The sequence below is a fragment of the Rhododendron vialii genome, chromosome 12a (assembly GCF_030253575.1).
Source record: "Rhododendron vialii isolate Sample 1 chromosome 12a, ASM3025357v1".
Lineage (NCBI taxonomy): Eukaryota > Viridiplantae > Streptophyta > Magnoliopsida > Ericales > Ericaceae > Rhododendron > Rhododendron vialii.
In genome coordinates, this window is record NC_080568.1 from 10677742 (window position 1) to 10702597 (window position 24856).

Genomic DNA, 24856 nt, shown 5'->3' on the forward strand with positions numbered 1-24856 from the left:
CTCTTCATTATTCATTCATTAGATCACCTATTTATAGGTATTACAAAGATTACGCTTCCAAGACTTAATAAAGTCTAGACAATTTCCAACAAGACCTCCCAAATACCTAGACCGCTATTAAACCAAAGATACAACTTACTAGATACTTTAAGATACATAATAAATACTTAGACCAAAAACTAAAAGACAGACTAGAAACCAAAAGACACTTTGAAGTAATTAAGATAACCCATGTCATCCGCATAGCTACCAAGGCTAAGCTCTTGCGTCATATAGGGGTAAAAGTGTAAATATAGGAAACTTGAGGCCTCTTTCTTTGTAAAATCGCCAATGGGGATAGGTTTATTTGCAATGTGCATGCTTGTTGAAAGTGTGGGATTATATAGAAAATAGAGAGAAAAACAAAGAATGAGGGATGGCTGATGGGAATGAGGATAATGGTAATTGAATTTTTTCTTTTCTTTATAGTAAAATGGGTTTTTGTGCTTTATGATATATCTCTCACTCAATTGTAAGTTTGTAACCTGATGAGTGTGCGAATAATAGTATGAGCTTGCTTTCACTTTCAATTTGCTCGATTCATTTGAGTTTGTTTGGCTATTCATCGATGTGCATGACATTCCACAGAACAAGAGTTCATTCTTGTGCTCAAGTTTCTAAGAGTCTAGTATTAGTTTATACATGTTCTAACTACCAATATGAGCTTTATGGGACATGTTCTTACCACTGTTAAGGTTTTCTTGTGTTTGGCAAGTAATAAAAAAATCTTGAGATGGATTTGCAATTATGTCTATTTTCTTCTTTCTTTTTTTTTATTTAATAGGAATGAGTAATTCCAATAGTAGAAGATGTGTAGTACAAATAGCAATTATTGGCAATAACATTAACACTTTTAAATTAATTTTTAGGTGAGATATTTCGTGATTTCATATGGAGAGGATGTGTAGCTACATCCTTTGAATTACCCCTCATGGCGGATAATATTGCTCAGTTTTGGCTAATGGTTGTTTATTATATTAATTGCCGTTATCTTTGTGAGCATAATCGTCTGAGGGATATTGTATATCGAACAGGCGATCATGACTAAGACTTAGTCATCTGCGACCAGGTGTTTCGTTGGGATACTACCCCATTCGAGATGATCTTTCAGAATGGATTTCGTGTAAGACCTCAAAAAGACAATTCCTACCAGATCTATTATTCGTTGGAGGAATACGCCGAATATGGTGGTAGGCCACTGTTTCCACGAAGTGCACCCCCCATGTCTTCATTTCAACCACAATAAGCAAAACTTGGAAGCCATAGCCGTCTCCTGACGGTACTATGAAAAGTGTATATCAGTACGATGTATATGCGCCTGGTGACATTAATGTTTCTAAGACTATTGGTCGTGATCATACCATGTCCGCTAAACAAGAAGATGTGGCCTTTGTAAATGGCATTCCCACTCTGTATATTCAGTCTGCCCAAGAATTCAGGCCGAGTACTACTGGCATTCGGTTAGGTACTTGGGAGAGCTAATAATTCTCTAATGCTTAATAAAACTTCAATCCTCATCCAACTAGGGAGAGATCAAGATTTGGGAACTAGTATGAGTTTACTAACTACGATCTTGCAAGGAATAAGAAAATGTCTTTAAGAACATACACACTAGTTCTCAAATCTTAATCTCCCCCTGTCTAGATGAGGATTGAACTTCTTATTAAGCATTCTATAATTATTAGCTATCTCTCAAGTTTCTAACCTCTCGTCAGTAGTAGTTGCCCTGAATTCTTGGGCAGACCGAATATACCGAAGGGCAATGCCATTTACAAAGGCCACCTCTTCTTGTTCAGGGTAAACGATACAATCACGACCAAGAGTCTCAGAAACATTAATGTCATCGGGCGCATATATCTCGTACCGATATACTCTTTTCACAGTGCCATTGGGGGAGGGCTTCAGCTTCTTATATTTGCTTATTGTGGTTGAAATGAAGACGTGAGGGGTGTGCCACATGAAAACAAGTGGTGTACCGCCAGATTTGACGCGTTTTACCATCGAGTAGTAGCTCCGGTAAGAATTGTTCTCCTGGTATCTTGCTCAGAATCCATTCTGAAAGACCGTCGTGTAGGGAGAAGTATCCCAACAACACACTTAGCCACAAATGTCGTAGTCATGATTGCTTTGTTTTTGTATGGTATCTCACAGACAATTACGCTCACGAAGATAACGGTAATTAATATAATAAACAACTGTTAGCCAAAACTAAGCAGTATTATCTGTCGTGAGAGGTAGTTTGAGGGATGTTACTGCACGTCCTCTCAATACGAAATCATGAAGATATCTGTAGACACCCCAATCTGGATCTCCTAATTGTTTTACTTTGTTTTTCGGTTTCTTGTTTCCCCGATGATGAATTAGATTAAAAACAGTTTAGAGAATGAAATGGTTTGAGCTTGAAATGAGTGGAATCTATCCTGAACCCCAAAACCCTAAGTCAAAACCCTGACCTCAGGATTGACCATCGTGCATTGAAATGGATCTCACTCGCGATGCTTTATCTGCCAAGTGTTGGTCAAAGTCAAAGCCTTGACTGTTGACCATTGCGACGGTTGGTTTAATAGTCGCGCGATGAAGCGACTATGCCGCGCGATGGTCAATACCTGTCACTTTCACCTTTTTTACAGCTGGATTTTGTGATGATCAGAGGGCTACTGACCTGTGGAACCTCGTTTTCGTCGACTGAACAGCGTTTTGCAGGTGCATGGGTTGCATCACCCTCATAACCACTCCCCTCACCTTGTTGGCCTATTTTTCCACCAAGTAAGGCTGGCCAGCCTTGTTGGCTGGTTGCTAGGCCAAGTCCTCCACCCACCAAGCACTCTCTCACCTCCTATATATACCCCATTGGTCCTCCAAGATCAAGGTTACAAAAAAAATCAAGAAGAAAGAAACAAAGGCCATACAACCCTCCACACACTAGCTACTCCATCAATCAAACCACTTTAATACACTCATTTCACAAGCTCTACCAACTTGTTCAGTCCATTTTCAAACACTCAAGCAAAGGTATAATTCCTTTACTGCTTACTGTTTTGATCCCTGAGGGGGGCTGGCAGGACCAAGGCTGGTAATTAATATCAGTCCTGCCTCTTAAGTCAACAAGGTTACAAGAAACCGTGCACTAGCACTCTTACGCGCGACGGAGCCACTCATGCGCGCGACTGTCCCAATCGGCATGCGATGGTCCTCGTGGGGATAAAATGGTAGTTATTTTCTGTAATCTATAGCATTATAAATCACTGTGAAGCATAATTAAAATTAATCCACTGTTTTGCATGTTGAAAGTCCATAGCTTGGTTTAGGCTGCTTATTTAGTTACTCTGGAGTGCTCCTGAGTTGCTTCTGAATATGTCTCAGAGCCCAGACATGCAAAACAATTCCTGGAAGTCCAGTCATGACCCGCGCGCGATGATCTGACTCCATCGCGCGATGGTCGGCTTGTTTTCAGGGGTCGCCCTTGCATGGGCAGTTTGGCCTTTGGCCCTTGTTTTAATACCTGTCACTTTCACCTTTTTTACAGCTGGATTTTTTGATGATCAGAGGGCTACTGACCTGTGGAACCTCGTTTTCGTCGACTGAACAGCGTTTTGCAGGTGCATGGGTTGCATCACCCTCACAACCACTCCCCTCACCTTGTTGGCCTATTTTTCCACCAAGGAAGGCTGGCCAGCCTTGTTGGCTGGTTGCTAGGCCAAGTCCTCCACCCACCAAGCACTCTCTCACCTCCTATATATACCCCATTGGTCCTCCAAGATCAAGGTTACAAAAAAAATCAAGAAGAAAGAAACAAAGGCCATACAACCCTCCACACACTAGCTACTCCATCAATCAAACCACTTTTATACACTCATTTCACAAGCTCTACCAACTTGTTCAGTCCATTTTCAAACACTCAAGCAAAGGTATAATTCCTTTACTGCTTACTGTTTTGATCCCTGAGGGGGGCTGGCAGGACCAAGGCTGGTAATTAATATCAGTCCTGCCTCTAAAGTCAGCAAGGTTACAAGAAACCATGCACTAGCACTCTTACGCGCGACGGAGGCACTCATGCGCGCGAATGTCACAATCAGCATGCGATGGTCCTCGTGGGGATAAGATGGTAGTTATTTTCTATAATCTGTAGCATTATAAATCACTGTGAAGCATAATTAAAATTAATCCGCTGTTTTGCATGTTGAAAGTCCATAGCTTGGTTTAGGCTGCTTATTTAGTTACTCTGGAGTGCTCCTGAGTTGCTTCTGAATATGTCTCAGAGCCCAGACATGCAAAGCAATTCCTGGAAGTCCAGTCATGACCCGCGCGCGATGATCTGACTCCATCGCGCGATGGTCGGCTTGTTTTCAGGGGTCGCCCTTGCATGGGCAGTTTGGCCTTTGGCCCTTGTTTTAATACCTGTCACTTTCACCTTTTTTACAGCTGGATTTTGTGATGATCTGAGGGCTACTAACCTGTGGAACCTCGTTTTCGTCGACTGAACAGCGTTTTGCAGGTGCATGGGTTGCATCACCCTCACAACCACTCCCCTCACCTTGTTGGCCTATTTTTCCACCAAGGAAGGCTGGCCAGCCTTGTTGGCTGGTTGTTAGGCCAAGTCCTCCACCCACCAAGCACTCTCTCACCTCCTATATATACCCCATTGGTCCTCCAAGATCAAGGTTACAAAAAAAATCAAGAAGAAAGAAACAAAGGCCATACAACCCTCCATAACCCTCCACACACTAGCTACTCCATCACTCAAACCACTTTTATACACTCATTTCACAAGCTCTACCAACTTGTTCAGTCCATTTTCAAACACTCAAGCAAAGGTATAATTCCTTTACTGCTTACTGTTTTGATCCCTGAGGGGGGCTGGCAGGACCAAGGCTAGTAATTAATATCAGTCTTGCCTCTAAAGTTAGCAAGGTTACAAAAAACCGTGCACTAGCACTCTTACGCGCGACGGAGCCACTCATGCGCGGGACTGTCCCAATCAGCATGCGATGGTCCTCGTGGGGATAAGATGGTAGTTATTTTCTGTAATCTGTAGCATTATAAATCACTGTGAAGCATAATTAAAATTAATCCGCTGTTTTGCATGTTGAAAGTCCATAGCTTGGTTTAGGCTACTTATTTAGTTACTCTGGAGTGCTCCTGAGTTGCTTCTGAATATGTCTCAGAGCCCAGACATGCAAAGCAATTCCTGGAAGTCCAGTCATGACCCGCGCGCGATGATCTGACTCCATCGCACGATGGTCGGCTTGTTTTCAGGGGTCGCCCTTGCATGGGCAGTTTGGCCTTTGGCCCTTGTTTTAATACCCCCACTGTTTAGGGGTTGTATCTCAATTCCATTTATTCTGTTTGTAATTATTATTTACTTTCAGTATATATAAACTGTTTGGTTTGACTCTAGGTGTACACTAGTCTTTTCAGAGTCCAGAGGGAGGCAAAACTTAACCTGTTGGGAAGATATTGACCCTCGTGCGATGGAGTGGGTTTGACGCGCGACAGTGGACTTGCATGCTGGCAGATCCATGCATGCAAGTTGGCCACTGTTTGTGTCAAATTCATATCCAACGCATTGTTTTGATATCCAGTCACAATGTTAGGTTTTATCTCATTTACTTTCTAGTATATCGTCCATCCATGCTATTTTATCTCACCTTACAAATTGTTACAGTTTTAATCCCCGATTAACTGTTCCCCGCCCTAATTGGCTAAAAATTATTTAATAAAAGAAGAATCGCAAATATTTTCACAAAATGCCTGAGTAGAGATCGATCTTCGGATTGGGCAAGAGGGGTGCCTTAAAACCCTTTCCCTCTCATAACCTGACTCCCGAACCCAGATATGGTTATGACCGACTGGTTCCTTCACTCTTTCAAATCAAACAGCGCGGCAGGTGAATTTCGAAATACTGTTCCTTGGGTGTCGGACCTTCAAAATCCGAGTGGCAACTCTGTATTTTTTAGCGCTTGCCCTCCACGCTCGCGCTCCCTCGATTCCGGGCCCTTGCATTTTTGGAATCTGAAAATTCCAAAGGGCATGCTGTCCACAATATCACCTACAAATTAATTTAAAAGTGTTCATGTCATTGCCAAAAATTGCTACTTGCACTGCACATCTTTTATTGATGGAATTACTTATTCATATTACTAAAAATAACATGATAGAAAAACAAACATAATTACAAATTCATTTCTAGAATTTTTTTATTACTTGTCAGCACAAGGAAAACCTTAACACCGGCTAAGAGCATGTCCTCAAAAAGCTCGTATTGATACCAGAAACTTGAGCATAAGAACAAACTCTAGTCAAATCCCCGTCTTCGTTGCAACCTTCATTGTTGGAGATCCATTCAACAATATTGACAACAATGTAGTCTTTATGCATTCTTTGATCGACTTGATGTAAGCTGCAAAAAGCTGTGGTGGATAAATATATTTGTAATTAAGGGTGATTAGATCGTATGAATGAAGGGCAGGCGGAAAAACCTAGGAGATCAGCTCGATTGACTAATCGAACTAAACCTTCTGGACTCTCGGCAATCCGAAGAGTTGGGAAATTCGATCAATAGACGATTGATCAAGCAATCGATCTAGACCTTCTGGAATCTTGGCGTCGAGAAGAATAGAGGAAGTCGATCAAGCAAATAAACGATCAATCTACCAATCGATCTAAACCTTCTGGACACTTGGCAATCTGAAAAGTTGGGGAATTTGATCGATGATTGGAACATCAATCTAGACATCATGGAATCTTGGCTGCTAGAAGAATAGGGGAAGTCTGATGGCAATGGGGCAGATATTACTATCCCTAAACCCTCCACCTGTCCCAGAATCCATCCTGATCCCTGACGGATATTTCCTTTGGTCCCCTCTATCCCCGCCCCCAAACAGAGAACGGAGATTCCCGCGGAGATTCGGGGATCCAAATTAAAAAGGAAGATTTTAATGGAAAATTAGGTGATTACATCTATGGTGATGATTGCATCTATGGTCATTTTAATGGAAAAAAATAGATTTTGATTGAAGAAGTTATCTTATCCTAATGGTAATGGTGGTGGTGTCGCTAGAAGAGGCCTAATGGAAAACGCCGATTCCGATGAGCCAGAAAAGAAGAGGCCTCATTTGAACTCTCTCTACTCCGTTATGGTGTTTTGGGTTTTGTTTGGTTTATGGATTTGTGAATCGATGACGGTGTCTCGTAATTTACCGAACCCGTTACCAAAAATCAGAAAAAGAAAAAGCGATAGAAGAATAAGAAATTGATCAGCTTCATCGGATTCCTCGGGACCAGGGTCCGGCCCTGAGCTCAGGCCCCAAATTTTCCTCAGATAGGTATAGGTATAGGTATATGTATAGGTTTATAATATATACTTAGCGCTTATATAACAAATGAGTTCACTAAATGTTTAGTTTTGCTATCCAATACGTACATGGTTCAAGTCCTAGGGCCTTTCTTTTCCTTCAAAATAAAAATATTTTTTCTCCATCACAAGTTCGTCTTAGGCCTTAAGAATCTTAGAGCCGGCACTACCGCCACCACCACCAATAGTATACGCATACATGGCTATGGAGAGAGAGAGAGAGAGAGAGAGAGAGAGAGGATGAAGAGAGAGAAGAGAAAAAAAATGAGGGAGACGGGTGCAATAAATGCACCTGATTGAAGGGTACTCTTGGAAGCAATTGATGGATAGGATTAACACAGCCATGAGCTTCTTTTAAAATCCTTGGGCAGGACCTATTGGGCATTGTCCATCCAAATAGAGCTGGCCCAAAAGAAGCCCAAAAGGTGATTGGTTGCAATTGATAACATTCCGCTTTTGGACAAATTTCTTCAATACAGTAAATTAATTTATGGTCATATTCGAGAAATCAATCGACGGACAAGGATTATCTAGGGTGCACAATGAGAGCGGTAAAATGAGAAGTATATTTGAGCCAATTATGTAGGAGTATAATATTTCATAGGGGCCCCAATTATGTGAGGTTAGTTTTTTTTTTTTTTTTTGATCCGCTATGTGAGGTTAGTTTAAATACCAGAATAATGATTAACGCCATTGTAAGAGTGATTGAGCTCACCAATCCGATTCAAATAAATATCATCATGTGAAAGGTACACCATCCGCGCTTTAAAAAATTGCTAGATGACAGTTATATAGCTAGAAGTGATGCAGACAAAAAAAGACATTATTCACAAGCATCGTCGACGGTCGTTAATACATATAAAAGGCGAGCTAGGGATTCTTTTATTGGTTCCTATACACGTATGAATAGTTCTCGCAGAATTTGATCCGAACAATGTTAGGCAAGTTGGCATTCTGTTCTGTCAACTTGTATACTAGCTGAGTAGTATATTTGAGCCATAGGGTCAAAAAAATCATCTATGACCCTGAGAATTGTATTCTCTTGGCAAATGGTGCCAATTGGGGTTTTATCATCTCATCAGTCTTGCTCATCTACTTCATGGAATGGTAGTGGAACTGTTTTAACAGCTCTGAACTTTCCAGCATTATTGAGGTGCTCATTTTCCAACCTGTGAAAACAACTCTTCATTAGGTTCACCGCTGATTAGCAAACAAACCCATAACATCTTCACAGAAAAGATGCCAACCGTCATGGATTTTGGGTTGCATTCAGAATTTTAATTCGCCGGTTACATTTTCTTTGGAAGATACTTTGATGACCACATTTTAGTGTCGTATTTCAAATACCATTTCACTTTGCACCGACACATTACTGAATGGAATTCACATCTACCAGAACTCTAAACGTGGTCACTCAAAGCATTAGTGTTTTTTTTTTTTTTAAACTATTCCGGGTCTATATCATTTTTTCTCTACTAGAAATCAAAGATGTCTAATTTTACCGGTAGAAGTTCCATTGCCCTCTTCTGATAACTTCAAGGGCTGCTAAAAATAGCCCTGTTACTCTGTAATCCACGCTTCCTATGTTGTAATGCAGCACTGTTTGTAACCAAGCCAACCTTAAAACTAGGTTCAATCCCTGCAAGAAAAAACCAAACTTGTTATTAAATCCAACTATATCTTCTGAATTCAAAAGAACCTAGATAAAAAATAAAAATAAATAAAAAAACCCATGAACATTTGAAGATAAAAAAATTTCGGGCCTTTTTCAAACAGAGTAATTTTCTGAATTGCCCTGTGGGGTAACAAGGGCAGCATTGGAGTTGCCCCCAAAAGATAACGGAAAATTTATTTATTTATTTATTTTTATCATTTTGGGACGCCAGGGATTCTCCGCTCCCAAAGACTCATGTCTCTCATGCGCAATGTGTCAAGAGCAGCGCAATCATCTTTCAAATTACTGGAGTATTTTTTGTGATTTCAACCATATCAAGAGCAGATAAAAAAAAAAAAAAAAAAAAACCATATCTAGCATCTGTCAAAGAGGAACATGATGTTTGGAAAAAAAAAAGGATTGTAAGCACTAGAGTTTCAGATATAGGCCGTTGCATAATTAAATTTTGAACCCCCGTTACTAATAGATAGACCCACGTATCAACCTATAGTGGCCTGCTATTGATCATACCACCAATCAATGTTTATCCTGATACTGCGATTTGGAACCCTTATTGGCAATTTGTGAGACGGGAAGAGAGGAAAGGAGCGTACCATGGAGAAGTAGTAAATAACCTTCTGACGAAGCATGAGCTCATTCCTCAACCAAGGGTTCTTGGAATGAAACTGGAGCAAACCCCAATCCTTGACAAAGTCCCAGTACAACTGGTACACAGTTGCACCACTTGACATTGCCACAACTAAGCAAAGCCACCCCACATTCCTTTCCTTCTCGTAAACCACTTTGGCTCCTGCAGCTAGCATTGCTGATACGTACTTCCCTAAGTTCACAAGATGACTTGTTTGCCCTTCATCAAACCACCTCCTTGCACACTGCAAAATCCAATCAATACAAGTCTCTGTAAGAAATAAGAATTCATCTCGATATCTGCGCCTTTTTTTTTTTTTTTGTTATTTTCAGAATAAGTTTTACTGGAAGACTTTTTTGGTTGATAGTTTTCGAAACTTACTTTCTGAGAATTCTTTCAAGATCCCATTTTGTAGAAAACATCAAAAGTTTTTTTTGCCCCTTCAAATTTTTGGCAATCGTTTGCACTTCGAATGAAAAAGATATTGGAATGATGAAGTTCACTTTTGGTTGCAGTTTCGGAAGATCCTGTTTTCTGGCTTCATTTTCGGAAAAAAATAGAATAGAAAAGAGTTTTCTGATAGTTCTCTGCAAAACTGAAATAGAGTTTTTGTATGGTACTTTTACAAGATTGATGACCGGTGATGCTATTGTAATTGCAGAAACAATTTCAGGATTCAGGCAAAGAGCTTAAAATGGAACCTGCATTGCCCTCCAGTAATAAGGTAGGAAGGAAACTGCATAGGCAAGATCTCTGTAGTTTTTGGTCATCATGCAATAGCCATAGTCTTGATTTTTGAAGCTCCCAGTTATGTAGTAACACGCTACGTATTCGAGGTTTCTAAGCATCGGCACCTATAGAATAAGATGAGATTCAGTCAAATAAGGCTCTTCAGTTTGCTTATTTTGCGTTTTCTGCTTTTGTTATTTTCCTTTTTGGCAAACACAGAAAACTTGTTTTCTTCATTTTACTAATAAACAAGATCACCTTCATCATAACACCAAAAAGTCATGCAAAATGAAAATGATTGTAGTTATTGTTTGCGATTCTGAAAACACGGAAAACGCAAACGATACCAAATATAGCGACAGTTACCTGGCTACAAAGTTGATCAGCCATGAAAAAGTCCAGCATGACAACCTGCGGGGTTGCTAAATTTATCAGTCACAGGATTCAACATAACTTGCAAAGGTTTCTTCACAGTGTCTACAGCTAATAGAAATACAAGACCTGGGGAATTTTTTGCCTCAAAAGTTGGGTATTTCTACTTTCTAGTTATGATAGTTATGATCATCCATTGACTGATTAAAAAAAGGAAAATCTTTACCTTGTAGAGAGGAGATAGAATAATGTTTCGAATCACCCGAAGGAACCGATATCGGCTGGATTTGTAGAAAATGTTGAACGGGCACACAAGCAGTAGCAAAAAGACCTGTTCAAAAAATTGATGTTAACTGTTCTATACAGATTAATTGAATCCAACGTATGTGAATAATGTCGTGTATTATTAAGCAAATTACCAGTAACATAAGGGCAGGGATTGCTTGGACTTGGGAGTAAGAATACCCTTTAGCCACAAGTGACAAATGCACAAACAACACCCCCATTACAGCAGTCATTGAAGTGGTGCAGATCAAGAACACATCTCTGTACTTGAGATCTTTCGTCGGGGCCAGCTCGAAGATGAAAGTGTAATTTATCCGAGTCTTTCGCCACATGAAGATGTTACATCCGTACAAGAAGAAATGCAGAAACAATAGGCTGAACATGCTGCAGAAAAACAGAGTACTCTGTAGCATTAGTAACACTGCTAAAAGGCACTTGGATTCGAATTTGAAGCTCAGTAAATTTTGAAATAACTGAAAACAAACGGGGCCTGAGAAGTTGAGAACAAGGGGTACTTGCCTAAGCACAGGGTAAACAGTTTCCATATAGACTATATCAGACTTTGGTCCATACATTCCGGCCATATGAGCCACGATTACATATCCAGCAAACAACGCGATGAAACATCCCGTAAATAGCCCTGCTTATACGAAAAATAGACAAACTTCGTAAATATTTATGATTGTTATAAGAGTCATTTAACAAACAAGAGGGACAACTTTTATTTTCAGTTCATCAGGTGCTGCGAATGTTATTATAGTTCCAAATCTAAAAGAACACATATTTTCACTTTCTTGTTACATTGAAATCAAACGTTAATGAACTTGAATATGAACACCTAAAGCTTAACGTACTTGCTATGGCGTAAAAGTACAAACTGATGGGGCCGACTCTGGTGTCGACCTATAATAGATTTCATGTTGGCTTTCGTAACGTGTCTAATATAAAGCCGGCAAAGGTACTTCTTTATTTCAGAATTGTTTTTGGAAAATAGCTTGGCACAACGTAACGCAACGGAAACCATGTAATGCTGTCTTATCAATGCTGTCCTATAGGCCAAGTATGTTCAAGCCAATGTAGGGTCAGAAATTTTAACACCACATGAACTTTCCCTAGCATGGTTCTTGGCTTTACCATCCACCCAAAATCGGAACCAAAAACTTTTACAAGCACCAAAAAAGGTATATGCACAAGGGCACGTGAGGTGTGCGATCCTATTCGAATTCGCGGTGGTCTAGGTCATATCAAAAATAAATCTGAACTGATTTTTGTGTTCCGTTCACTTTTTTCGCACTTTTTTTGTTTTTACGTTTTAGGGGTTGGTATGACCCCTTGATTCATGGCCTAATTGTCAAGGGGCCCATGTACTTCTTTTGTGCTTCATTTATGCGGCTTTACGCCTAGAAAGTGAACAATAGCTTATAAATCTCCATTATTGAATAATTCAAGAAAAAGTACCAATTGAATATGTTATCTAGCAGTCCTGTTCTCAGAGCATTTGTGAATTTAGCTGTTCATGATTATGTGGAAAAAAACACTCACCTATGAAGAAAGTTACTGTGTGCGATTCTTCGCGCTGTGTGGGTTTCAGGTACTTCATGGCCTTTCTTTTATCATCATCGGCAAAGTGTTTTATGAACGTCTCCTCAACCTCATCTGCTAAATTCATAACCTGTATCATTCATGAAAAACTAATTAGAAGGTTTAACCAATTTACTTATGTATATACGCAACTTCTTGTGCCTGATACTCGACATATTATGCCTGATAAGATAATCTATGTTTAAGATGTTCAACAATGAAATCATTAATCTTCATCATTCAAAGTTGCAAATTTCTTTGAGAATTAGGGTTCTAGTGCCTGTGCGTGCAATTCTTGCCTTTTGTCTCTATCATTGATCTCGACATTCAAAATTGAAACTATTGTGTTGTGTGACATGTGTTGGATGTGATATACGAATATTATCCGATATCAGCCAATATAAAACCGTATTGATGGATACACGAGCATTCCAGTACCGCTATACAGAACCTGGTTGTAACCCATTTGTACTGTCAGACAAGCATATCTTAGCTCAGTCTGTGCATATCTTAGGCTATCCCTGGTGTGGAAATACACTTGAAGGACTGATGGCCACTTAGCATTGTCTAAGAATAATCTTGATGATGGGATATCTGAAGCCCCACATCCAATCATCTTCCAATTACAACAGCAGTACTCTTTACACTAGATATTTTTACTTAAAAAAATCCAAATGGATTAGTGGTTTTACCTTATCAGAGCTGTTGAAGTAGGAGCTCTCAACCACTTTTAGATAAATGGGCAAAACTTGTTTGTTAGTGACCTAAAGGAAATGCAATAGCCAAAAGGGTCAGTCAGAAAAGCAAATTTATCTATTAGTGGTGAAAGAATAAAAAGTTACCCCAATAGCTTACTTTGTCGAATTTCTTCAAAATTTTTGCAAAAGCAAGCATATTCAAGTTCCTGAAAAACAAAGATGACATAAACGACATGAAATTAGGTTTCATAAATAATTTGCACCATACTTTACAAGAAGGTCCAGCCCTTTTTAGAGGGAGAAATTTTTAGTACCGGGTGGGGTGGGTACAATGTCGTGCCCGCTCGGCGCATCCGAGCTGTCCATAGCGTTTTTGGACGGCTCGGATTTGGAGAGAGAAAAAGGAGAGAGAAAGTGTTTGGGTGAGAAGAAAGAGAGGGTTCTTTCTTTGCTCACTTTTAGAGACTTAACCATGTTGTTTGGTACATTTGTAGGTTCTTTCTTTGCTCACTTTTTTTTTTTGTCAGCTTTTTTTTTTTCACTTGCTTGCTTGATTGGATCTGTTTATTCTTAGAGATCAGAAAAACATTAATCATGTCAAAAGTCATGTTCATTGGGCACCGATGAATATGATTTTGAATTTTATTAACATGACTTGTGACATGATTGATATTCTTGACCGACTAAAACATATAAGGTTTCGATCCGAGAAAGGCCCATGTATATAAGTGTTGTCCAACAGCATGGTTTAGTCCCAAAATGGGTCTGGAGAAGAAACCATCGCTATCGAAAACTACTTTTGGTATTAAAAACGCTCAGTTGCCATCTCGCATACAACTTTCAGTGGAAATGGCTTTACAACACTTTTTGATCATGAAAATAGGTTATTTTCCAAAAACTTTATTGAAAATGGGTTACGAAAACCCGTCGGCCAAATTAGTTTTCTCCACAGTTCAATAACAGAAAACGAATACGATACCAAAACAGGCAAGTGCTTTTACCTATAAGTTTTGAGGTACCCTAGCCCTTTATAGAGCTCAATGGAAGCACCCTTAATCATCTTCTCAGCATGATGAAGCTTTGTTTTGTTGATATGCAGCCTGCTTTTCCCATCAGGTCCACATTTCCTGGAGGACTGACTGACCAAATCATCCCAAAGCAAGTAACTGATTGCTGAGAATGTTCTTGTTGGGTTAGTCACCGGAATGTTGATTCTCATGTTTTTCCCTTGGCAATGGAAAACCCGACCCGAGAACGCCCTCGTGATTTTCCCTTCTTCTCTGTTTGTTCTCGTTGATTGTCCCAGTACCTCCCCTGATCTTCCTGAGTCCGAGAATTGTGCATCGTTGTTCTCGAACTCGTTGGTTGCGCCCTGCCCTTGCTCTTCCTCTGTTTTTCCTGTGATGGATTCTTCCTCTGCAGCCAAAGAAAATTTAAAAAACTCATTATTGGATATAAGATTATCCAGTATTAACGGAGAAAGGGGAAGAAATCATTCTGCGTAAAACAAAAGCAATGATAAATTCAAAAGTTTAAATTGCTATGGGATACTAATATATTAGGAATCACCTTTTTGGTATTTTTTAACAAATGGGTATTTTTTAAGAAACTACTACTTCTGTAAAACTGTGTTTAAAAAATAAAAGGCCAATCAGTTTTTTACTTGTTTTCGAGAAAATGAGAACAGAATGATGATTCCATTTGTAATGCGATGACCGTTCTCCTAATTTAAAAGAATGATGATTTTATTTGTAATGCAACAGAGTTCCTGTCAACTTTTTTTTTACTGTCCAGTGTCCTTCAGTTTTCAGCTTTTGGGGGTCCTTTCGTGACCCAAAAAATTGACCAGAATCGTTCATTTTTATGAGCTGGTCAAGACAAAAATTCATGCCAAAAATCAGCTTGATATGACTCCATTTACTATATGAACAAACCATGTTTGTGCAAACAAAAATACGGTTTGAAATTTCAACAGTCTATTTTTTTTTTGGCACAAACACGATTCTTTCATGTAGCAAATGAAGTCCGATGAAACTAATTGTTTGGCATGGATATTCTTCTTGACGAGTTTTACAAAATGAACGATTCCAATTAAAAATTTTGAAAACTGGAGGGGACTGGACAGTAACAAAGCTTTACGGGAACTCAGACCTTTGTAATGTGCATTCTTTCATAGTGAACCAGATATCCAAACTAGCATTCTTAAAATAACCGTCATTGCCGTTTCATTAAAGCGAACCAAACACGGCATAAAAAGGCATTAGGTAAAAATAAATAAAAATATTCCCCCACTTTCAAACGTTTGAAACAGAGGAATCAGATCATATACCACAAGAAATGGTGCCAGAAAAGGAATCATCGTCCTTGGTTTCCTTAGACGAAGAGCCCTTTTCGCGATGCTGCTTCATCGCGGTTTTGAGCTCGACGAGAATCTCCATTTGCTTCTTCAGTGAATCCCCTCTCTCCACAAACTCTTTCTCCTTTGTCCTGTAAAATTGATTCACTTTATTGAGCTGTAAATCCAAACAGGAGAAAAACTCATTGGCTGCATCAGTATCATCAAACTGCTCCAGCAGTTCAGTCTCATAGAAATCCCCTTTACTTGCTGATGAAGCAAGTTTCCTATGAACCTGTCGAAAGTTTATAAAAAAAAACCCCATTAGCCAAATCACATTAAAAATGCATACAACATATTCATATGTAGATATTTAGAGAGAGAGAGAGAGAGAGAGAGAGAGAGAGAGGGCATACTTGAATGACACCATGGTCTCTATGTTGATTGCCAAACAAGGAGAACTTTTTCCTTATGGAGGAGAAGAAGGTGTTGGGAAAATCGCTATGTTCCTGTTTGGTAACTGGGCTGGTATTGTTCATGAGATGGATTTTCTTGAGATCTTTTTTGAGTTGCCAGTAATCAACAAATGCATCTTTCCATTCAGGAATTAGCTGACCCTCAAACTGCTTAGAGAACTTCACCATTTTTTTTTAAAAAAAATCCTTTCCCCAAAGAGAAAGGAAAGGAAAAAAAGGAATTCTAGAGGGGAAATTGAGTGAATTTTTTTTTCTTTTTTGCTAGTGACTTGTGAGTGTTTCAGTAGGGGGCCATGGTCACGTTATTTATGGGGGAGGGAAAAAGGAATTTTGGAGTGATGTGGTAATTTCGTATAGATGCTCGACAGCACATTCTACCAATATCCGGTCCTGTGCAGTTGGATTATCCTATGCTCATCCGCCTCCCCACTTGGAGGGTAAAGACGTAAAGTGTTGGTTTTGTTCGCCGGAAAATGACCTTGCTGCCACCCCCTTCCACGGCTTCGCGGCCAATCCAACGTATATATGGAGAAAACGTGTGAATTTCAAGTGGATATGAAAGTGAGAACAAATCTAATTCGAATTGTATGCATGGGAACATCCATCGTCTTTCGTCCATGTTGTAGTCTTGGAAATGCAGAATTAGTGGGACAATGTTCAAGTTCGAGTTCCTATCACCTTTTATTGAGGCTACGCATGCTCTTAACAACACTCACGAGTGTTGATATCTTACCTTCAATCTTTAACGGATGTTTATTGTTTTGGGTCATCCACAGATAGTGGTATGATATGACGCCTAATGGGGGTGATAAGTACTATATTTGCACTTCCATTTTAAACACCAAAAAAAAAAAAAAAAGGCCTTGTAATTAATAAAATACATAACCAAAAGGGCATATTTCACTGACACCCCCTGATATTTTTCTTAATGACAAATACCCCTTAAAAAATAACACGAACTAACAATTTATATCCAAAAAAAATTTGTACAGTTCCGACCACATGCAGAATGAACCTAAGATACATATTAATTTTCTATGCTTCTTTTTTTGAATATAAAATCATGCATTCCAATGAACTAGCAAGTGGCTCGTTTAGTAATTGAAAGTTGACTGGGCAACACCATGCAAAAAACTTGCCATTGATTAGACCAGAATCATATCCGCTGGGTTGGGTTGGGGATCATTAAGTGATAGTTTTAAATAAATTCTTTTTCTCCCACTTTTTAGTGGTAAAATATCCAAGCTTTGTTTGTAATGTTAAAGTAGATCCGATGCATGCATGGGGATGGGGTTCGCAAAAATAAAAATAAAAATAGTATTATACGATATCTGTAATCATTGCTAGCTCGATACGTTGGAGCTCCTAGGCCAATTCACAACAAGAGATTTTTTAAATATTTATTTTCGTCAAATTCAAAAAGAATTATTAGGAACATATCAGAAGAAAAAGTATTTTTTGCGTTGATTTTGATGAATTTGAGCTTCTGAGAAAACTGAAACGAACAATACCGGCGCAGAATATTCGGAAAAATGAATAAGAACCCTAATTTTTGTGTGGTTTTTTACCTCAAAAGTTTTAATTGTTTGTTGAGTTATAAATAGGCATGTCATATGCATTGGGGAAAACATGACAGCATGAGGTCTATCCGAATATTTTTAAAATCACAAAGAATTATGTGCACACTCATGAATCATAGGAGGTTTATCCGCACATGGCCCAAACCACCAAAGTGGACTTTGCCCTTTTTTTCTCTTTAATTCTTTGAATTCACAAATTGAGCTTGTTTACCATTTTTATAAGAATTAAATACTGCTAAGCTTATGTTGTTTACAAAAGCCAATGTTCTCGAAGTTGACTCGTAATCAAACCAATTAAAACGGGACAAAATCGTCCTGTAAAAAGAATTAACTTTAACAATGTATAGAACTCATTAAATTTAACCAGAGACCAAGTATAAAAAGCAGGGTAAAGATCCTATTATATGATGATTCCTCATGTTGTCCCTCATGTAATGAAAATTGGAACACACAATAGTCCCATTTGATATTTGAGTCAGTGATTTTGTAGGTCCCGACTCCCGATGTGTTTGTCGCGCATGGCAAATTAACAAGATGATTGGGGTTTAACGATGAAAGCTTGATCGAATCAAATCTGTTTGAAAAGAAACAAACGGTCAGAAGTTGATTGCACGTTACTCTAGTGACAAGCATGTCCCATTCAATTGGATGTCGTCTTCCAATTATTTTAGAGTTTTCAAATGGACGATAAATATTATCTCATGACCTATAAAGTAAACTGCTCGGACAGTCAAGTGAAACCATAATTGGTCTTATTTTGTGTCACAGTAAAACCAAGTGTAAACAAACAAGAAACGAAATTAGGTCATGAATTGATGGTGAATGATGGGTAGTAAATGCGGTTATGAGTTTACTTTGCATGTAAGGTTAGTAGAAATGATAATGAACGTTATATTCCTTGTTCGAAATCCCACATTCATATCAACTTGTCAATATGTGATCACTTCGGTTTAAGTTTTGAGGAAGATTTTTGTGGCACTAAGTGACGAGACATAGATCGAGAAAATTATTTATTTATAATGAATCGTGCACAGAAAAAGAAATTGAATTTTGAGATCCAAAATGAACAAACCATTCGAAAGCCATTAGCTCCCCCCGCCCCACTTTCTCTGCAATATCCAACATCAACATTGTAAATGTGGAAAATTGACAACGTCCGTAATGTATTCGGTCTTGACTCCAAGCTCATGCTACTATTGTTTTCTGTCGTATCAAATGAAAACACTTCAAATATGTCAGATGGGAGAGTGTGTGTACACACACACTTAGGATCTAATGAAGGATCCCACACAGGCTTACTGTGCGGAACTTCCTTTTCTCGATCAAATTGCAACGATCCGAGCCGCTCAATATGTTCAGAATGTGATTTTAAGAATACCCGCGAGAAATTAACAAAAAAAATGCTCGGAAAGGGCTTGATTCGAACAGTTTTTTACTGAACTGTTCAATAAAAAACTATTCGGATCAAGCCCTTCCTGATCATTTTTTTTGCTGAATTCTCAAAACTATCTTTAAAATCACGTTTTGATCACTTTGAGCGGCTTGGATTGTTGCAATTCGATCGGGAAAGGGGAGTCCCGCACTGTAAGCCAGTGCGGGATACCTTATAGGATCCAAACTATATATATATATATCTATCTTTGTGATTAATTTCCTCCACTATTGAAGGGTTGAAAGTAAATGAAAAAGACAAAAAAAAGAAAAAGAAAAGAAGATGTAGCTGGTGATAAATAAAAAGATAAAATGGAGTCACAAGTTCTAAACCCGTTTATCAAAAGAACTAATCTTCAAAAATGACACTAAAAATAAAACAAGAAGGGTACATTTTTCGTGAACAACTTGGAGGGATCGAATCAAAATATTCTCATGTGATAACCTCACATGTGCTCTTCATGACACAAAATAAGATTCATAATAGTCTATTTGACTATCCGGACCGTTCATTTGTCGGTCTTGATCTGTTTATCATCTTTATCAAAAACTCAAGCTAGTAAAAAACAAGCATCCATCTAAACAAAGTAAGCATATTTGTCCAATGAGTAATGTGCAGTGCTGTCCGGTGACTTTATCGATCTGCTTTGAGACAAATATGAGTTGGCCAAGTCTTTACCGATAATCAATCATATCAATTTTTTGGCACGGGTGACGAGTTCGGCCCACAAAATGAATGTCTTAGGTCGTCGAATGAGACCGTTATGGATCCCATTTCGCGTCACATGATAGACAACATAAGAGATCGTCACATAAGAGAATCTTTACTCGCAATATTAGAGTTAATTTCTTATCAGGGAATTCTTCTTCTTTTCCATCTGCCGAGATTCTAAGAGGGAAATATCTATTTCTTGAAGGTAGAACATCATCAGCTATCTAAAAGGAGAAGAAAAAACGCCGCCACGCCCACGAAATCTAAAGCTGTGCGAGTCCAAGGAACACATGACAGGCCATATAATAATGTCATGGTCCGAGTCGGATAGCATTATTTTCTGGGTAGGCTCCCCCACTTTTCTATATTTTCCTCTCTATTCATTTAATTACATTATCATTTCATGTGATCTATATCTTAAATATACTTAGAATCATATACCTAATGATAACATGACATGATCAATGAAAGTTTGGCTGAAAATACAAAGCATATGTAGGGAATGTTTGAGCCACGAATTTATAGCGGAATATATGAAGTGAACTGGGGCACGGAAAGGGGTGCCGCCGTGCCGGGAGGGGGCCAAGCCCCTGCACAACTCAAAATATTTTCTTTTATCGTACTAAGATTTTAGGTTTAATTAAGAAAAGGACTATAACATTGGTCCCTACAAGTCCCTTGCATGAAAAAAGATTCTTAAAATGAATAATATATGTGTGGGCAAAACTCCCCATAATTTTAAGTTATTAACATCTTTTGGTTCCGCATTTAAAATAAAATGATGGCTACATATATACATATAAATATACATATGCAAACTTAATTAGATCATTTTATTTTAAGTGCGGACCAAAAGATGGCGATCTTTGTTCGGTGGTGGTACAGTCCGGCGGTAGTGAGGTGGTGCGGCTCCCATGTTTGTCTGCTCTAGTCGTTTTGTGTGCCGAAGTCTGGTCGGCAGCCGTCTAAGCTCACAATCGGGCGAGGGGCTGGTATCTCGTTGCTCTGGTGTGGCACCGTTGCTGATGAAGATTGGGTTTTCTGATGATGTTTGTGTTGCAGGGGATTGTTTGGGTTTGCTATTGTTGTTGGTTGTGGTGTGGCCCTCAGTCCCTGCTTGCTCCAGCATTCACTATCGTAGGCCGGTTCCGATCGCCAGCCTCTACATCTGGGAGAGGCCGGCTCAGCTTAACGGCGAGGCTGGGCTCCGGTGATTTGTGCGGTGGTGGTTGCCGGTGTAGTTAGGGTTCTAGGGTTTGGTTAGGGTGGGCCGGCCCAGGTTTGGGCCGGATTTAGGCGTTTGGGCTTTTTTGATTTATTTGGGTGCTGGGTTATGCTGTATTGTCTTATTTTGTCATGATCTTTGGTAGACCTTTGGGTGTTTTGGGCTATGCCTTTGTAGTGTATTTTTCAACTCTTTGTTGGATCCCCTTCCCCTTTCCCCATGTTTTAATAAAATTTCATCTTTTGCCGATCAATATATATATACCAAGTAGCAACATATAAGCGTAAATAATTTTTGCTATCAATATAGAAAGGGAAATTTATAGAAATTGTCCTCCTAGTTTTATCCAAGTCTCATTTTCGTCCTCCAAGTATTAATTGCAACTCTTTTGACCTTCAAGTTTGTTTTCGTACCAAGTTGGTCCAATTGATAACATCTGTCAACCAAACTGGATGGAAAAAATCAGATTGAGAACAGACGTCATCAATTGGACCAACTTGGTATGAACTGCAACGTCCAAACTGCCATCAATTTATTTTTTTCCGTCCAGCTTGACTGACAGAAGTTATCAAATGGACCAATTCGGTACGAAAATCAAACTTGAAGATCAAAAGAGTTGTAATTGATAATTGGAGGACGAAAATGGGACTCGAATGAAATTAGGAGGACCATTTATATAAATTTCCCTATAGAAATACACTGGTTATATATGTAAGGTCCCACATCAGCCACTTGAGAAAATGTGAAATGGTTTATAAGGAAACGCCCACTAGCTATTGTATAACCCGAGATTAACCTATTAAGCCACATGATTAGACTAAGAGTTAGCAGGTCAGTTGGAGCGGGTCGTTACAATTGGTATCAGAGCACAACCTTGGTCTACATTGTGAGGGCCACCTCTAGAATCTGGTACGAGTACACTAAGTGCCACACCATAGCTAGCAGGAGAAGGTTGCTGGGCCAATGCAACGAGGATGTTGCAGCCAAGGTGGGGAGTTTTTAAGGTCCCACATTGGCCACTTGAGAAATGTGAAATGGTTTATAAGGAAACACCGACCAGCTACTGTGTGTATAACCAGGGGCGGAGCCAGGAATTTTGATTAGTATGATCAAAAATTAGATTCATATGCAATATATTTTTTCTGCGCATAAGTCCAAAAATAACTAAATTAGAAGGTTAATTATAAGATCAATATGCACTAATAATTCATTTTTGCCTCATAATTGGCCCCAAAAGACTTGTTATATTTGAAAAATAATACATGATAGTCTCATTTCTATCACTATAACCCTTGTACCCATGTGCCTCCGCCCCTGTGTATAACTCAAGGGTAACCTTTTGAGCCACGTAGTTAGGTTAAGAGTTAGCAGGCCAGTTGGGGCAAGTCGTTACGGGTTCGGGCCTCTACAATCTTTTGTCCGTCACTGGAGTAAACATCCCTATCATCCATATCGTCTTCAAGTTTATATTCTACTAATTTCCATTATATACCCGCCATATCTGGTAAGAACCAAAACCATCCATATCATTCATATATGTCAAATTTGTTTTACTTACAATGTTTATGTAGCATAATTGAACATCTCTCTGAACAATATGCAATAGGATTTTGTTGTGTAAAATGATTTGAAACCACTTTCAGTCAAGAGGTTAGTTAATTTTATAATTTAACTTGGCGCCCTTGGGGTTTTCTCTTTGGTTGGCATCTTGCCAATCAAGGGATTGGGTCTCGAATGAGCACTTGTTGTCTTTTCCTTGTCCTTTTAAGTCATTGTAATCACTTTCAAAGATTAATAAATTTTATCGCCGTTCAAAAAAAACTTGGCGCCCTTCTACAATATTATGGAAGCATGAAAATTTCCCTCACGTGCTATTTTACTAGTTGCCCTTCTACTTAATAAACAACATGGGTGGGGTCTAGGAATTGAAATTTTACTATTTCTGCTGCTTATGATATAATTAACAAAAATGACATGGATTTAAAGGGTTGGAAGTGGTATTGGAAAATGAAAATGCCTGAAAAACTCAAAATTTTTATCTGGCTTATCCTTCACAATAGTCTTCCAACAAATCATCTTCGTGTCAGAAGAGGTATGGCAACCTCGGACTTATGTCCAAGGTGCAATACTTGCTCCGAAAACATCACTCACTTGTTTAGAGAATGCAACAAAGCTAAGGAGCTTTGGAGTTGCATTCCCTCTAGCCACTTAATGAGAGGGAACATGGATACTTCGAGTTTTGAGTGGATATCCCTTAATAGGCGAAGCAACAGAGAGGTGGGAATTGGAAATGGTATCCCATGTCATATTGTTTTTGTCACTACTCTTTGGCATATTTGGAAGGATAAAAATAAGAAAAGTTTTGAAAGTATTAACATACTTCCTTCTGTCAATGCCAGGATAATTATTTTCTATTACCAGGAAATTGTTCAAGCATTCAAGTCCCCTCTTCTTAGTGGCCGTCATACTGCATGCCTAAACTCTTAGTCCAAACCATTTGTAGGTGACATCAAACTTAACACGAATGGGTGCTGGTACGAGGCTAATGGAAGAAGAGGATTTGGAGGACTTTTCAGAGATCATAACGGCTATTGGATCATGGGTTACTACGGCAAGGGTACTTTCACTTCGAATTTGGAAGCTGAGATATGGAGTGTACATAAGGGATTGGAAATTATCTTAGAGAGGAAATTAGAAAACGTGAAGATAGAATCGGACTCCCTCAATGCTGTGAACTTGATGAATGGAGGCAATCCAAGACTCCACCCCCAAAGCGTGATGATAAATGAAGCTCACCCATCTCATGGCTCGGACCAACACCACAATTGGCCATACTTACCGATCAGCCAACCAATGCACAAATTATCTTGCTCGATGGGGAGCTGAACAAGATGAAAATCCTATATTCCTTATGGAAATGCCCATTGCTATGAGAGAGTTTGTTCTTAGAGATAGCCTGAATATTAGGCAAGTTTTAGACTAGGTTTAGTTGTTAGCTTCCTTCCTTGCATGTTATGTTTATTATGTTGGTACTCTCAATGTGGTACTTTGCTTCATAAGTCTTTATGAATTTCCGTTTGACCGGAAAAAAAAAAAGGCATAGTAGGCAGATGTTCGGCAGAAACACATACTATTCCCATACATAGTATGATTATATTAAAAAAAATCATCTCCAAAACTTCAAAATGAATAAGGAATGTGACATATTGAGAGGAAATTTTGTAATTCATTCCCTTTTTTCTTCAACATTTTGTACTTTATTTATGGGAGAGAATCTTGAAGCATGAATATCGACGTTGATAGAATCCTACAACTTAACGTGATCCAACCAGGTTACGCGCATTGTGGTTCTATACGTAGGACTCATCCAACCATTCACTGGCGGGGATCAATTAAAGTTAATTGGGACAAATCTACGTTTTTAGACTTTAGAGTTACTTAATTATCCATGCTTACATAATTAAGCTGGATTCTGATCATGCCTAAGTCATGGCAATGACATGCACGTGCATTGTTAATTTCCAAGATTAGATTCCATTCTCTATTATCAGACATTATCTATGGCTCCATTGAAATTATTTTAATTGAAACAACATTAATATTGGAAAACAAAAAGAAGTTTGGGAAAAAGATTCTAAAGCATACGATTCGGGACTCCGATTCCATGTAGTTATTAACCCTTATGAAGTAGTAGTATATTTCAATACATAAGCCCCACTTTTATATAGAAAAAATA

The 24856-nt window shown here is 38.8% G+C and overlaps 1 protein-coding gene across 1 annotated transcript; it reads right to left on the bottom strand.

Annotated features, from left to right (window-relative positions):
• Positions 1-8196: 8196 nt before the first annotated feature.
• LOC131311570 (phosphate transporter PHO1 homolog 1-like) lies at positions 8197-16449 on the bottom strand. Its single transcript, XM_058339064.1, has 14 exons — positions 16113-16449; positions 15691-15991; positions 14363-14777; positions 13519-13567; positions 13356-13427; positions 12625-12754; positions 11602-11722; positions 11217-11466; positions 11024-11128; positions 10792-10836; positions 10398-10550; positions 9662-9940; positions 8896-9032; positions 8197-8562 (listed from the first exon to the last, which is right to left on the bottom strand). The coding sequence occupies exons 1-14, from the start codon at positions 16338-16340 to the stop codon at positions 8472-8474; spliced, it is 2376 nt and encodes a 791-aa protein (XP_058195047.1). The 5' UTR covers positions 16341-16449; the 3' UTR covers positions 8197-8471.
• Positions 16450-24856: the final 8407 nt, after the last annotated feature.

Coding starts and splice junctions, on each gene's coding strand:
- LOC131311570 (XM_058339064.1), bottom strand. CDS start 16,340: ATGGTGAAGTTCTCTAAGCAGTTTGAGGGTCAGCTAATTCCTGAATGG. Junction 14,778..15,690: donor TTCTGGCACCATTTCTTGTG/GTATATGATCTG, acceptor CTTTGGCTGCAG/AGGAAGAATCCATCACAGGA. Junction 11,723..12,624: donor CACAGTAACTTTCTTCATAG/GTGAGTGTTTTT, acceptor TCGTATAAGCAG/GGCTATTTACGGGATGTTTC.